Consider the following 17,386-nt stretch of genomic DNA (forward strand, 5'->3'; position numbering starts at 1 on the left):
CATAATGAAATCACCAAATGTATCATCAGTGCATCCTTACAGTGGAAAAGGAAATGATTTGCAGCCTTGAAATCTCATTGTAGAGACATATTCTGTAAATAATCAAAGAATGTATGAACTAGACTCTGTAATGTTCGTACTTTTAAAGCCAGCTATTATATTCCCTTGCTGAATGACTGGTGAATGCAAATAGCAGTTCCCATGGAAGGGAGTGTCACTCTTCCCCTCTGCTAGCCACATTAAAACGAGGAATGATGGCATGTACGTGCCATATATTCAGTTAAAGTACCCCATGTTCCCTTTTAGCTCTCCCTCATCCAGTCCTTTTCAGTGGAGTTTATAAGAGAGCTTTTAGATGTTCACCATCCAGATGGAATGAGAAAAAGATGGCAGCATGATTTCATTTCCCACTTTCAACAGGAGTCTGCTGCAGACTTTTGCTTAATTTGCTTAAAATACCCACTTTTGTTCTTTTGAAAATTAGAGGAAGAATTTAATGTGGTTTGCTCCCTCCTGAGATCTTTTCAACAATAGCTATTTAATAACCCCATGTGGCAAAAATTAAATAAATAAATAAAACCACAAACCACAGTTTTTAATAAAAAGCCATATTGTGAGGACTTTGGGGCATCAGCTAGCTCTAAGTTATGCGGAAGGAACATGGCTATTAAATGAAATGGATTTTTAAATCAACATGAAAAATTTTAACACTTGAGTTCCTCAGCACACAGGAGGGCTGGATTAAAGCTGTTTCTGTTTTTATGGTTTGGATCCCTTGTTTTCAAGCACTTGGTGGTTTCATCCTCAATAAGTAGGTATAATTGTACATTCATGTGTTTGTAGAAACAAGACTTTCGGTTTTCCACTTGTATTTTTGTATTGCTGCTGATATGCAATACAAAGTATTTAATTACATATGCTTTCAACTACTGAATGGTATACTTTCATCACAGCTTGAAAGTAAAGGCGTGGACTAAAGGCATTGCTTTTTAAATACACATGTGCCTTTATTGACTTCAGGATGGGTAACATCAACATAGCCACACACTAAATGAAGTACTTGAACAGAACCTTTATTGTATCAATGTAATAGCTACAATTTTTCCCTCTGGTTGTACTACAAATAGGGGTTGTATTAAACTTACATGTCCAGAACACTGTATTTTGATTTATCTACAATCGTATTTGCCTTTATCCATTTGTCTGAAAGAGTTCAGCTTATTTTATTTACTTTTGAAATAATTACACCTTTGCCTTAAGCTCCTAGGTATAAAACATAATATTTAAAGACAGAAGAATTGTTATTTACATTAACATATTTTGACGAAAAAGATGGATTTCAGAGACATTTTAGAGATAGACTATTTCATTTTTATACTTTTATGTACTTTTTTCTTATACCATTTTCTATATTTCCTCTGTTATGAATATCCCTGTCACTGAGTATAAGAATCACCTGTTAAACTGTAACATTTTAGTGCCATACAGTTTACATATCCAGCATGGCTGTATGCTTGCAAGACAGATTTTTGCAGACATGTGTTTCTGCATGTCTCGTGTGGACAGACACCCTTTGTCATTTTATTATAGTCATGTTTTTTCAAGTTCCTCAGAGAATAATTTCCCTTTCTGGAGTACAGGAAAGGTTTGATGTGCAGCATAATAAAGATATAAATACGTTGGGTTGGTTTGGTTGCTGCCTGTTAAAGACGTAGGGCTTTGAAAACTAAGGGTCCTTCAGACACATGAAACCATAAGTACCATCAGCCTGGTGATTTGTTATCCCATGAGATATGGAGCTAAGAGGAACCAGGGCTCTAAGATAGATGTCTACTGTGTCATAAATCCTGTACAGAGTCAACGTTTTCCAACCTCCTGTGTGAATCCACAGCACCTTTACAGTCTTATTTGTTAGTGAGGTGGAGTAACAGTCACTTCCATTTCTTGCACATAGGTTCTGACATTCTTAAAGTTTCTTATTGTTTTATGGCTACACCGAACTTTAGTACTGTTACATTTTTAATACTTTAGTCTATCTGATTATGTGAAATAATGTGGATTTAATTTCTATTTCATTGATTCATTGTGAGGACTTAGAGTTCCCTAATTAATTAGTTATTGGAGTTTCTTCATCTGTGAAATACCTATTACCTGAGTCATTTTGTCACTGAATTCTGCTTCTTGTTTACTTATAAGAATTTTAATATATTCAGGTTATCTCTGTGTGGTACAAACAGTTATTCAAATCTCAGGCTTATGCATCCTCTTTAATAGGAATGCTAATGACAGCAGAGTTTTAAAATAGATGATTTTATTAATTTGTTGAGAGTTTCATGCAATGCATTTTGATCATGTTCACCCCTCCTGCTCTCACTAACTCCTTCCAAATCCACCACTACCTCCAACCCTCCAAACTTCTTGCCTTTTTTGGAATAACCAACAAAGTCCAGTTTGTGCAGGCCATATATTAATGGGTGTGGTGTTGACCTAGCAGGGACTACAACCTTAAAAAAAGAACCACTCTCCTTCCCTAGAAGCTCTCAGATGTCCATAGTTCCTCCATCAGTGGTGGGGGTTGTAAACGTCCCACCACATTCAGTTCATATTAGAATATTCACTGTGATACTCTAAGCTCCTAGGCACACAACCACAAAGCTTTTGTGAGTTCATGGCATTTCCAGAAGACACTGTTTCCTTTGATGCTCCCAGATCTATGGCTTCTGCAATCTCCCTCAATAGTCTCAGAGCCTTGAGAAAGGGCAGGACATACAGATGTCCTATATGTGGCTGAGTACTCCACAGACACTCATTCTCTGTATGCTGATCAATTGTGAGTTTCTACTTTACCCATAGTAATATTTATCTCCTCTCTTTTGTCTTTTTTATTTCCATGTTTTATTTATTACATTTAAATATAACTACATCATTTTCCTCTTTTCCTTTCTTCTCTCCCACTCTTTTCTTGTACCTCCACCATTTATCTTACTCTGATTTATGGTCTTTGGCCGGTTTTTATTAATTATTGTTGTGTGTGTAATATATATTCATATAATTCTAAGTATGTAAATACAATCTGATCAGTAAATATATTACTTGTGTGCAGAAGAGTTTCCTTCCCCTCTGGTACCACATCCATTTGCACCTAAATAAATACATAGAGATATATTGATTGTGAACTGTTTGGCCAATGGCTCAGGCTTCTTATTGGATAGGTGTCTCTTAATTATTAACCCATTTCTATTAATCTATGTATTTCTATGTGTCCTTATCTTACTGGAGAATGCTGAGACATGCTACTCCTTTGATGGCTACACGGAATCTCTCTGGCAGCCTCTCTCTGTGTCCTCTCCCCAGAATTCTCCTCAACTGATAGCCCCACCTATACTTTCTGCCTGGCTACTGGCCAATCAGTGTTCTATTCCTCAACCAATGAGAGAAACAATTATACAGAAGGCCATCCCCCATCACTTGTATGTATACATTTTCAGGACTGACCATTTGATAGTATAAATCCAATTGATGTGCTGTTCTCTAGGGAAGATGGCTTCTCCCACTCCCAGAGTTTCTTAGTTCCCATAATTGTCTGTAGTTCTTTGTCAGGATCTTTGTCATCCTCCCCTGTCCCCCTACAAATTCCCTATCCCATCCCCTTTCTGCGTCCCAGGGAGGATGAGGCATTCCATGGGGGATCTTTAAAGTCTGTCACATCATTTGGAGCAAGGCCTAGGCCCTCCCCTCGCTGTGTCTAGGCTGAGAGAGTATCCCTCTATGTGGAATGGGCTCCTAAAGTCCATTTGTATGCTAGGGATAAATACTGATATACTACCAGAGGCCCCACATATTGCCAAGGCCTCCTCACAGGCATGTTCAGGGTTGTCTGAATTAGTCCTATGCTAGTTTCCCAGCCATCAGTCTGGGGTTCATGAGCTCCCCCTTTTTCAGGTCACCTGTTTCTGTGGGTTTCACCAGCCTTGTCTTGACTCCATTGCTCCTTCCTATCTGCAACTGGATTCCAGGAGTTCAGCTTAGTGCTTACTGTGGGTGTCTGCTTCTGCTTCCTTTTTTTTTTTTTAAGTGCAGTGAGTTTCAAGACAAAATTAGTGAGAAACACAAACACTACACACATTAGAGATTTCCATTTTCAGAAATACAACAGTAGAAGTATAAGAACAGTAGGAATCCAAGCTTTCTAGTTAGGACCAAATCCACCTTCAGAGAACAAATCACTATTCATATGAATGTACGTAAATGTACACACTATGCATACATACATAGTATATGGAAACAATATATATATATATATATATACACAAATATGTGTACATATAAGAAATTCATGTATATGTGTGTACAGAGATGAGAGAGAGAGAGAGAGAGAGAGAGAGAGAGAAAGAGAGAGAGAGAGAATGAGAGAGAGAGAGAGGAAAGAGAAAATCTGAGCAAACATGTAAATCATCAGCCACAATAGTAAGGAGAATTCCTATTCAAACAAGTGTTGTCCTCAACTGCTCACCACCAAGGCAAACCTGAACTTTGATTCTTAACAATTTGATAGAAACAAAAATGAAAACCTATGACAAGTGGAACTAGGGAATTTTTTTCACCTTTATCTGTGCTATCAAAGGATTTCACAGTCAAAGAACAAATGGCCTTGCTTGATGCCCTTAGGAGCATGTCAGAACAAAGGTATGTCGCTAAAAGACTATATCTTTGACTTTAGTCCCAAACATCCCCCAGTAGGGGAATTATCAGTCACATGATAAGCACATAATTTAAAAAATATAGGGGGCAGGGGGCATACATTACCACAAACTAGAGCATATGTAATATATTTTAGGTATGGACAGTAGCAGAAATTATTATAAATAAGCTATGCCTATTATCTTTCACCTCACTTTCATCTGTATTATTGGATTTAGGAAGAGTAAAAAATGCATGATAATTGAATAAGCAAGCAAAATATATTAAAATAAAACAAAACCTCAACTTGCAACAATAAATAAATCTATAATTACCTATCAAGAATGCTAATGAATAAGATGCAATAATTTAATTAATAAAATTTAAAATGTTAGAAAAATATAGTCACATGAATCAGAAATGAAGAAGAGGTATTATTTGTATGAGGGAAAATCAAATATACACATAAGAGGGAAAGAGGGAAGGAGAGAGAATCTGAGAAATTGAAAGACCCAGTGCTTCTATAAGGATGAGGACAAGTCCACAATCTCTATTACTAAGTGCTTTCTTGTTTCTGATTGTGACTAGGTAAGACACAATATTCTTTTCTCATTTTCAATTCCAAAATAAACAATTACAATAAATGAATAATATTAATTAAGCATCTTATAGATTTATGCTCCAATTCATTCATGGGATTAATCAAGTTCTTGTTTCTAGCCAATCAATAGTTTTGCTGTAAATAAATGTTTGTTTGTCCAGTGTTTCTCCACATAAAGCAAACTTATTCTTCTTCCTTTATCAGATTTCTTAATGTTGAACATTTCTTGACTATTGAGGAACAAATCAAATGGGAAGTTGCATGACAGAAACTATTTATTTCATAATTTATTTCATAAGTGCTTAATATTTCTTAATTGCTCTACTAGGTTATTGGTTATAGGTTAAAATTAATGGAATTACTAAAAGAGGCTCTTTTTAAAACTCTGGAAGAGTCTTTACTAAGACCACATTTGGTTTATTCATAATTTATATTTATGTTGTGTAAAATTGTCTGACCTAGGCTAAAGGATGTACCTCAGAGAGCACTTGCCATCATGATTGAGGCCTTGAGTTCAGTACCTAGTGCCCCCCGACCACAAATTAATCATAAAATTTTCTGAGCACTGTGTATTCAGTGTAGCATACTGTATGACACTCATTCCCTTTTCAGCTTGCCTCAGTCATGTTTTGATCCCTTTTGCTCCACTAGAAAAATTTATTTCAAAGTCCCTTACATGTGCATCCTCCTGAACCCAATGGCAGATACCTGACTTTATCTATTAAGAACCAAACATCATTCTTATGGAGTGGCCCTGTGTTTACTTAGAGATGGATCCTTTCCACTGACATTTGCTTCATCACATGGAATTTTTATTTACATATATAACTTTGGAAATCATTTTATAGTGAGTTTTATTTCCGTCTTCATTATTTCTCTGATTTCAATGGACTGCAAGTTTCAAGGAAATACTTATCATATGTTATAACTCTCATACCTACAGTTCTGCCTAGAAACTATTAGATCTACAGTGTATATGTTCGTTGATATGATAAAGAAGTTACAGTGGTTTAAGAATCTAACACACCATCAATAATTTATGTTAAACGTAGTTACATATACACCTCTTCAAACATCAAATGATGGTCTTTGTTTAAATGATCCAACTCTCAATATAAAATGATCCATTCAAATCAATTGAATCTATGTAATTAACCTCTAATAATTTTGCAGTTATCAAGAAACATCAGCAAAAGATTTTATAAAATATATGTATTTATAAAATATACATATATATGACATATGTATAAAATATGAGATGTTTAATAAACTCCAAAAATGAAGTTTAATAAACTTCCAAACTGCTTTTCATTTCCTTAGGAAAAAGCAAGTAATCTTAAATTAGCTGCTAGAAACATTATTATACAATCATTTTTATTTCAGGCTGGACAACAACGTTGGTGGGAACAGGAGATTAAAATAAATGGGAATATTCAAAAGGGAGAACTAATTACATATAACTTGACTGAACTAATTAAACCAGAGGCCTATGAAGTCCGACTAACTCCTCTCACTAAATTTGGTGAAGGAGATTCAACAATTCGTGTAATCAAATATACTGGTGAGTAGCTTTTTTTAATTTTACAAATATTTGTGTAAGAAATTATGTGGAATATTTGTTTTAATACACTTCCTCATGTTGTGGTGACCCCGGCAATATGATTATTTTTGTTGTTACTTCATAACTGTGATTTTGTTACTGTTAGGAATCTTAATGTAAATGTCTACTATGCAGATGGTATTAGGTGACCCTTTGAAAAGGGGTCATGACCCACAGGTTGGGAACCATTGGTCTAAATGTTCTTGTGAAGGTGCTTATTCTACATGCTTGTGTGTTTTGCTTTTTAAAAATTTGCAAGTTTAACATGGTGGCTAGCCAGACACTAGGGAAATGATGATAAATGATGAACCAGAATTTCCACAAGGTATATTACCGGCCATTGTAATTCTAGGAAGAAACAGCAAGTCTGTTATACCCAAAGCAGTTTGCTCTGAGTGATAACTGATGACCCATAGACACTTTCCCTGTTACACTGTAGAGTAGAAATGTTTTTACTTGTTAGTAAAACTTGAAATCTTTATTTTCTCTTCAATAGAAATAGGATGCCATTTTTATGGAAGTCATAATTGTTTTTCTCAAAGATTTGTTTTTGTTTGTTTTCTGCACAAAATGTCCAAAATGTATTGTGCCACTTGGTAAATCTGTGTTCTGAAATTTCTGTGTGTATGTATATTTTAATTCAATTAAACAAAGTAGTACTGATGTATTTATTTGTTTCAGACACATGACATGATTTAAGAATTTCATTATTTTTATATTTCGCTATTTTCAGTAAAAGTGGGTGTAATAGAAAGTAGAATCTCTTGAATAACTGCTTGCATTCTCAGTTCATCTAGATTATGGATTATTTTACCCATGACTTCTGTTTGGCTTCTGGGTTTGTTTAGCACTGGTTATGGTATAAAAATTTAACAATGCCATTGATTGGAAAGCGATCAATGCCCCTGTGCTCTCTAATGTTGATCTTTGTAGTACTTCGAAGTTCTTAATATAAGCTGAAAGTAAAATGCACTCCGTCCCATACAACAAAATACACTGCAGATATAATTGCCCACTGCCATCACTAGATTTTGGAAGAAACTATAGGATTCTGAGTAGCCTATTAGATTTTTATTTACATATGACTTCTAAGCCTTGCTTATATTTTTTCTCTCTTTTCTTGTTTTTCTTCTCTTCTAGCACCTGTAAACCCTCATTTGAGTAAGTATATTATTTTTCACTTGAGAAATAATATTATATTACATAGTGAAGAAAAATGGAATACATATAAATGTACAAACATTAGGTAAAAAAAAAAACTGTTTTACTTGGTATAAAACAACGATTTTGAAACAGAATGGTTGGCATTCTTATGCACTTTAAAGTTCAGTGGTTACGGTTTTATCAGATATTAAAAACAAATAATTTGATAGTGATAATAGATTCTTATACATTTAGCTAAGTTAGGAAATGTGGAGTCATTTCCCCAAACTAATTAACATTCACTGTTCTGGATTCACTGTGGGATTCATTTTAGTTTTTGTGGAATATCATTTGTGTGTCCACTTTGCTGTTGTGCTTCTTTGATTTGATTCTGGATTTGTCGTCTTTTTCTCATAAAGATTAAGGTTACTTAGTAAAGCCATTTACTATAGTAATAATTATTATTGCTAATGCATATGTGTGCATAATGTGTGTATATGGTGTGTGTGGTGGGGTACAGCTGTTCCCAGTTTGCTTCTGTGGAGGTCATAGGACAACTTTCCTGAATCAATTCTCTACTTATACCATAGTACCCTGGGTTTTAATTCAGGTCACCATGTATGTGCTGAAAGTGATTTTATTCAATGAGCCATCACTCCATCCCTTGATTTGTATTTGAGGTTTTCCTTATACATGATAATATTTTACTTTAGCATTGTATCTATTAAAAGCTGTGCCTCACTACATAGTCTAGTGTAGCCTAGAACATAGATCATCATTCTGTCTTTACCACTTAAATATAAGTATTTCAAACATGCATCACCACACCTGGTCACAAGTCACTAAATTTATGTAAATATAAGTTCTAATATATTTGATCCCATTTTGGTTTGAATTTTGAATTTTGCATTACATTGCATTTTATAAATACACGATGAAGAGTTGTGTGCATATACCTCAAAATTAGTGCCACACATAAAAACATCCCATATTCATTACCTAGTAGAAGCAACTTGAGGGGAACAGGACTCGTGTTTTCTCATGATATAAATAGGGATACTGTTCTCTATGGCAGGAAGGCATGGCTCTGGAATCTAACGTCAGGAAACAAATGCATGAGTGTTGCTGCCTTTCAAGTTCTTCCCCTTCCCCCTTTCATCTAATGATCCCAGCCCATGAGGTGGTACTACCCATATTCAGGGGGGAGTTTCCTTCCCCAGTTAAACCTCTAGACTAAAACCCCAAGGAATATACAAAGATGTGTTTCCTAGATGATTCTAAATCTAGTATGTAGACGATGATGATTAACCAACACCTGTCTCTGCAAATAATTTGAAGTAAGAAGAGGATTTACTATGAAATACTTATTTATTAATTTCAATATCAGTCCTAGAGAACACTTTTTTTTCATATAAGGCTCAATTTTTGCAGGCCCTGCAAAAATAGAATAGGTTGGTACACATATGGAGTCCCAGGCTTTTTATTTCTAATTTGTTATTTCTTTACCATATTGTAATATATTTGGCAAAATACAATAAATTGTTGGAGATCACATAATGTAGAGTATTTAAAATTTTATTTCTACTGCTATGAAGAGACCAAGGCAACTGAAAAAAACAAAACAAAACAAAAACATATAATTCAGATTCATGGTTCCAGAGGGTTCTATAACTCCATGGTTCCATGGAGTCTATAACTATTATGGCAGGTAGCATGGTAGCAGGAAGGAGCAGTAGCTGAGAGCCTACATCTGATCTACAAGCATGAGTTGAAGGGGCGTGGCACACCAACAGTAATAATGTGAGCATTTGAAACCGCTAAGCCCACACCCCGTGACACACCTCCTCCAACAAGGCCACACCTCCTAATCCTCTGGAACTATTCCACCAACTAAGGATCAAACCTTCAAACACACCAAGCTCTGGTGCCTTTCTCTCTCAAAGTGTCACAGTCTTTAAATTGAGAAAATCGTGTTATAATCAGAATGCTATCAAAAATTGAAAATGTAGTCGAATATTACTTGTCTGCCTTTGAGAAATTCTCAGGTTTCTTTTTTTTTCATATTTGTGAGATCTTTTAAAATCCAGTATTACACAGACTTTTGCTGTTTATGGAGCTCAGTGAATGTGCATTATTTTTCAAATATTCTTTATTGAATAAACTTTATATGAAGTCTTCCTTGCATATATGTGTAATTATCCAATTTAAAGTGATAGGAAAATCATAAAATTATTTTATGCTTCTAAAAAGTCAATTTACTGCAATTTAATCCCAGAATTAGAAGGCAGAGGCAGGCAGTTCTCTGAGTTCAAAGCCAGCCTGGTCTACAAAGCAAGTTCTAGGACAGCCAGGGCTGCACAGAGAAACCCTGTCTTGAAAAACAAAACCAAAAAACCCCACTTTACCTAATTTTTTAAAAACGGTTCTCACCAGGTCTTTTTAAAAATGTATTTATTTGATATGTATGAGTGTTTTGTCTGGATGTATGCTATTTGTGTGCCATGTCCTCAGAAGACAGAAGATAGCATTGGAACTCCTGGGACTGGAGTTCCAGATGGTTGTTAGCAGCCATGTGCAAGGTGGGAACCAAACTTGGTCCCCTGGAAGAATAGCCAGTGATCTTAACTGCTGAGCCATCTCTCCAGCCCTATTGTACTTAATTTTAAACACCACAGCATAAGTTTTTACAAGAATTCTGAAATACATCTTTCCATTTGCTCTTTGACCTCCTTTTGTTCATAAGTAATATATGAGACTAAACAACTGAAGACATTTACAAACAGTCTCCTTTGTGATCAAAGCTCTCAAGTAAAGGAACTATGCAGTGTTCCTAAAAAAACATCAGGAGAAATGAGCATATATATCGCCACAGTACTGTCACAAATGTTATGCTTTTGACCGATAGCATTCTAAGATCCTGTCTTCTTTCCTATAAAACCAGTACCAGAAATATGTGCCTGAAAGATGTGTTGGGCTGGAGGAATGGTCTGGTGGTTAAGAACATTTACTGAACTACCAAAGTGGCTGAGTTCAGTTCCCTGTCCCTGAATCAGATAGCTCATGGCATCCCGTGACACCAGCTATTCTGGCTTCCAGGAATACCCCCACACTGAAGGTACACACACACACTTACATAAAGAAATATAGTTTTTTAATAAAATATTTTATGTAGAATATTGTCCTTTTAGAACATGTCCATCTAGATAGAATATAAGTAAATATACAGATACACAGCAACTGTTTAATCTGACAAAAACATATTCCTTAAATGTAAAGAAAGAGACTTCACTTAACTGGTAATTGATCCTAACCAGGCTCCCCCTTCCTGAGGATGACTACTGGATCTACCCCTTTGCAAGGGTGCTAGGGACTCCAGCGGGGGAGTCTTTAGATGTTTCTTTCTCTGTGAACTTCAGCAAAGCTGGAGTCTTTGTGGAGTTTATTTTTAACAAGTAAAGCTGACAGAACCCAAGTTTTCTCATTTGTGAGACTCACAGTGAAGAGTACTGACATTTTCAGAGTCCTTTATTTTGTGGACTAGAAGAATATGTACTACATTTAACATTCTTTCAATTGCTACACCCAACTCATGTTTCTGATGGAATTTACCAGATCATCTATGTATACACTTTTTGAAGCAGGATATATCCCAGTAAAAAAATCTTCTATTATAGGATTAACACCACCACTATTTAGTGGCAAGTGGAAAAAGTCTCTCTCTGAATTCACTCAGCATATGGCAGGCATCAAAAACTCCCGGTCCTTCCTCGGGGTCTACATAAAGTTATTTTATAAAATTCACTTCAAGTGGATTTCACACATCTGGCAAACCCACATTCAACTCAAGCATGAATGATGACTGCTTTAAAAGCAATTTACTGTTGCCTTGCCCTAAGCAAACACACCGAGTCGCAGATGTGCGTATAGAAGAGTATTTCTAGAGGACAGGGCATAAAAAATTACACGCTCAAGGTGTACATGCTTAAAATGCTATCAGGTGAATTCATAAGTCTTGCTTTCTTTACTTTTGTTTCTTCAGACAAGGTCTTATCTATAGTAAAGGCTATCTTGGGATTTATTGTGCAGTTTAAGTCATGGTGGTTCTCCTATGGCAGTTTCCTTGGTGTTGGAATTATGAGTTTGTGCCACCATTCCTGTTTTCGAAAGTTTATTTCCTAATTACCACTTCTGCCTCAACTGTTCCACTACATTAAAAAACAAAGTTAGGAAAATTCTCCAGTCAGAAGTCAAATGTGAATTGTTTTATTATTTTGAGTAATTTGTTTGCTTCTGAACAAAAGATTTGGGCCTTAATTATGTAGTAAGATACTGCCTTAATGCAAAATAAGATGGTACTCTGTGGGAACTATAGGGAATATGAAAGAGAAAAGCAGAAAGGGCATGCCGGTTAAATGGGAAGAGAGTGATACAATCAAAGGGCATTGTGTGTGCATATGGAAATGCCAGAATAAAGCTTACTAGTTTGTAAAATTAAAATAACCTAAGAAAATCATTACTCTTTTTCACCAAAAATTTTACTAGTTTTATATTTGGTGATAACTGTGCCATTAAGACTCTGAAGTCATTTCTGTACTGCAATCATTGCAGTATTTGAAATTTTTCTAATAAACCATTACAATGCTCAATTTAATTAATATTTATTATTTTAATTAAAATGTGTTAACAGGAGAATTTCACTGTGGATTTGAAGATGGTAATATTTGTTTGTTCACTCAAGATGATACTGATAATTTTGACTGGACAAAACAAAGTACTGCGACAAGAAATACAAAATACACTCCTAACACGGGGCCCAATGCTGATCGCAGTGGTTCCAAAGAAGGTAGGGGGATTTACAGAGCTGTGTGCACACAGCAATGACAGAGCTGGAAATGTTCTCAATGTGCAGTACAAGTGTGTAGTGACCTATGTACTTGAGAATCATACAGTAAATCATTATATCTTTACAATTAAGTTATTTCTAAAGGGTGTGGTCATTATTGTTTTCTCAAAACTCCGTGATAAGCAGAGTTGAGAGATCGGAGTGTTATTGTTTATTTTTGTGCTAATTATCTCTAAAATTATCATTTCTCTCAGTTCTTTACATCTTATTTTTCTGTTAAAATCATGATAAAATATAATTGTACATAGCCATGCTGCTTTCATAAATGAGATTTATACAATAGTATCAACCTTGACTTTGAATCCAAGCTCTGAAACGTCACAATAACATTCTGTTTCCTCATAAGAATGCACTTCAATACTTGCTTCTCCTACTTTCAGGTTTTTATATGTACATTGAGACATCTAGACCCAGACTAGAAGGCGAAAAGGCTCGACTTCTCAGCCCAGTTTTCAGCATAGCTCCCAAAAATCCCTATGGGCCAACAAACACTGCATATTGTTTCAGTTTCTTCTACCACATGTATGGGCAACATATAGGTAAGATAACAAAATGTTCTACTTTCTGATTACCAATCCTAATAAAGTTTCATACACTGCATGAAGACAGCTTTAGTCAGAGAATACTGTAATTTTTTATATGACTGGCCTATAGATGTCCTCCCATCCTACAATTCCAACACTCAGACAAGAGTTTTCAGACTGAGCATCATTGCCCCCTTTGAGTCCTGAGTCAGGCAGCCCATCAATAGAGTTCACTCTCTTTGTACTCTTGTGTTAAAACTTCCCCAGTACAGCAGCAAGTGCCAAGACTGGATAGATATCAATTAAAGTGAAAAGTGCCCACAACCTGGAACACAACAGACACAAGGGGAACTATGGTAGAAGCACAGAGTCATCTTTAGATTTTGCAGAAATCATTTTGAATGTGTATTCTTAGCTCCCTTATATGCAAAATGGAAATAATAATTCATGTTTCAGATAGTGCTAGTTTGCATTTATAACACCATAATCACAACCTTCTCTGAGGTAACAGACCATAGTCTTCTGATTGTTTGATAGTCAAATAGCCCTGATAAAAGGCACTTCATGGTTATTTCTTTTAATTTTCACAATAAACACTTGAGCTTGTTAAGATAATTATCCTCTTTCTCAGATAAAGACACTGAAATACAGGGTTTTGATTACCATACCCAACACACAGCTGATAGTGAAGTCATAATTCAACTTTGGAAGCTGGACCTAGCCACTGCTCTGCAGGAAGACTTCCTGGAGGTTAATGAAAGCCAGGCTAAGCTTGTGACAGTGAGTTGGTAGCCACAGTGAGTTATTGAAGACTCTACCAATAAGAAGCAGGAGGCTTTTGACTATGGAACTGAATACTACACAGATAACTAATACCATTGGGGTATAGAACAGAAACAGGAAAAGTGCTGTAAAAGCTTAGGCATAAATAACCATGGTCTTCCTCTGTATTAACTATGAAAGGAGTGGTTCATCTCAAAATTCTTACTCCCCTCATTTAGTATCAGAAGAAAATATTAATGGTAGAATTAGCTCAGATATATTTTTTTCCTTTTTGTTTATCATATGTATTATACTTATCATATTTAAAATATATTTTAAAAATTTCCTCTACCCTTTCATAATTTATCTAGAAACAGGTAAAAATATCAAGTATATAATCCTAAAACTAAGATTATACCCCCACATATATATATATATATATATATATATATATATATATCAAATATATATATATATTTGATACATGAGACCAGAACTTTTTGTGATTCCTTTAAAATGATCCAGATATTTATGAGATTCAAATTACTTCTAACAACCATCTAACTTCGCTTCCTTCCCTTCACTCTTAGCAAATATCCATCAGTGTCTCCACTGCTCTTATTCAGACTATTTGTGGCATCTGATTTTCTTCCGAGTAAATTTTTGTCATTATGAGCCTTATGATGTCATTTCTCAATTATTTCTCAGGTGCTCAAGAGTAGCAGGTTAGGTTCCAGGTCTATAACTTGCATCCTCTAAATAGAGAATAGGCACAAAAATTGCTGAAATCTAAGTAAATATACTTGTCCTAGGCTGTGTATTAAACTAGAGCCAGATAGAATGCTTTGTTGTTACAATAAATCTTTCCGCCAAAAGCCGCCTGAGCCCCACCGCCACGTGTGTGCTCCGTGCCATCCACCCGCCCAAGTTAGGCCCAAATGAACACACAGAAACTTGTTCTAGGCACAAAGCCGCCTGGCCAATGACTAGGACTTCCCATCTGCTAACTCAGTCCCAACCATCACAAACCCATATATTTTATAAGACTTATCTTATCGGACACCTTATTGGCGTCCCTCCTTGCTGGGATCACATCTTGCCGCTGGAGCAGGAGGGGGAAAAAAAGGGGGCGCTTCCTGTTTCTCCTTCACTTAAATATGAGTCTCCTTGCTATGTCACTTCCTGCCTGGATCACACTTCTCTATTACATTTCCCAGAATCCTCTTTGACTCCTAGTCCCGTCTACTTGCTGTCTCATTGGCCAAACAGTATTTTATTTAACAATCAATAAGATAAACAAACACAGAAGTACTTCCCCATCACTTTGTTTTATTACAATTTATTTTATTGCATCTATGAGATACTGCATTCTTTAGAAATGGAAAGCTGGGAAACTCTGAATCAGGTTTGTGTTGACTGAAACACATAATTCTCACCTCAAAGAGGAGAGGTGGTTTAATCTGGAACCAGTATGAGTGACTGTGGCCCAGCAACACAGATTTAGATTTTTCTGTATTCAGTGTTCCAAAGCAGGAACAGTTTGATGATGCCTTTATAGTAACAGAACAAATCAAGGTACTTTTAAAATACATTTGTAGCAATATTAGCTGTGGGCTATAGCAAGGCAATGAAGTCTCAGCTATGGGCTTCAGATGACATCTGAAAGCACTCTTGACTCTTCAGTTGGTTATAAACTAGGTTTCTATTCATACATACCAACGGATTTATCTGATGGCTGTAAAAATATTGGGTCGTGTACAGAGGAAGGAAATTAATGACTATTAAGAGTAGTGATAAAGATGCCCCTAGATAACTTATCTGTGGCTTTGCAACATCCCAAATTCTCCACATCTTTGAAATTCCGATATGTTAGTTAGCCTTGAAAAAGGTTTAGTAGAAGGTGTGTTTCTTTTCAGGAGTGTTCTTCACCTTTGTGTGTGCCATTGTCATGCAACAGGGATTCCTTCAGTCCTTTTGTTTGTGTTGTACTTTGGTAATTGTCAAAATATTTGAAATTTCCTTAGTCTTATTGTATCTGCTTTAATGATCTATGATCCACTGTCATTGATGAAACTACTCTATTTGAAGTGATCAGAATATATGCCCCAAATGATGGTGTTCTTCCTGTTACTTGCTCAGGTTGTTCCTCCAAGTGTTCCTCTTCTTCAGCTTCCTTAGGCCTTGACTCTTAACTCATTGAATTTAGGTCAATCAATATCCTGAAAGTGGCCTGCAAATGTTCAAGTGGAAGAGAGGAAGGCATGAGAAGAGCTCAGGAGGGTTACACACTAAGTTTGTTGAAGCAAACCACTACCAAGTTGTCAGTGCAGAGAAACAAAAAAAGCACCTGGAGACATCAAAAGTGCCGCTTCATGAGCTCACAAATGCCAAATAAACAAGCCAGGCTTGTGCTGATGCAATGAAACATTCAATGATCTGTTAGATCAAACCAGGTACAGCATTCTGTTAGGTCAAAGACTAACACAGAATAAGACTTTAACTCTTTACTTAAAACATGTAAGAAACTACAAAGGTGATCTTGAAAGTAGTTGATGCAAGAGGTTTAAGATCAGAAATTTTCCCCGTAACACAATGACAAAATCATAGTTCAGTGTGAAGCAAGTGCTGATGTAAAAACTGCAGCATGTTTTCCAGAGGATTCTTTTTAATGAATGAGGAAAGTGAGTACATTAAACAGCAGACTCTCAATCTAGAGCACTAAGGGTTACACAGAGTAAAAATGCATCAAGGACTTTCATAGCTAGAAAGGTTTCATAGAGAGGTTAATTCAAGCCCTGGATTCAAAGGTCAGACTCACACCCACATTAGGGCGAAAGGATTAATACAGCTGGTGACTTCTCACTGAAGTGAAAGTTCACATACCATCCTGAGATTCCTAGGGACACTATGCATTTTAAATTTACTGCCCCAGTGTTTTGTAAATAGACTAAGAAATGCTGAGTGACCCCATATGTGTGTAGAAAATAGCTTACTGAGGTTTTTCACTTACAGTAGTGGTCAACTATGAAGGAAAACGATAGTCCTTTGAAAGTATTACTGCTCAGTGACAATGCCCCTGACCACCCAAGAGCTGACAGTGAAAGGTAATTTCTGTTCACCATATACCTGTTTATACATCCCTTCTGGAGGACAAGAAAAAGATGCAAACTTGG

General features: G+C 35.9%; 1 protein-coding gene across 1 annotated transcript in view; it reads left to right on the forward strand.

Annotated features, from left to right (window-relative positions):
- Positions 1-17,386, forward strand: part of Mdga2 (MAM domain containing glycosylphosphatidylinositol anchor 2) — a 414,938-nt gene that overhangs the window by 370,711 nt on the left and 26,841 nt on the right. Inside the window, exons 11-14 of the mRNA XM_027416516.2 lie at positions 6,665-6,842; positions 8,022-8,042; positions 12,712-12,867; positions 13,308-13,466. Coding sequence (XP_027272317.2) covers positions 6,665-6,842; positions 8,022-8,042; positions 12,712-12,867; positions 13,308-13,466 — 514 coding nt within the window. The remainder of the gene's footprint in view (positions 1-6,664; positions 6,843-8,021; positions 8,043-12,711; positions 12,868-13,307; positions 13,467-17,386) is intronic.

Source organism: Cricetulus griseus, chromosome 5 (genome assembly GCF_003668045.3).
Source record: "Cricetulus griseus strain 17A/GY chromosome 5, alternate assembly CriGri-PICRH-1.0, whole genome shotgun sequence".
NCBI lineage: Eukaryota > Metazoa > Chordata > Mammalia > Rodentia > Cricetidae > Cricetulus > Cricetulus griseus.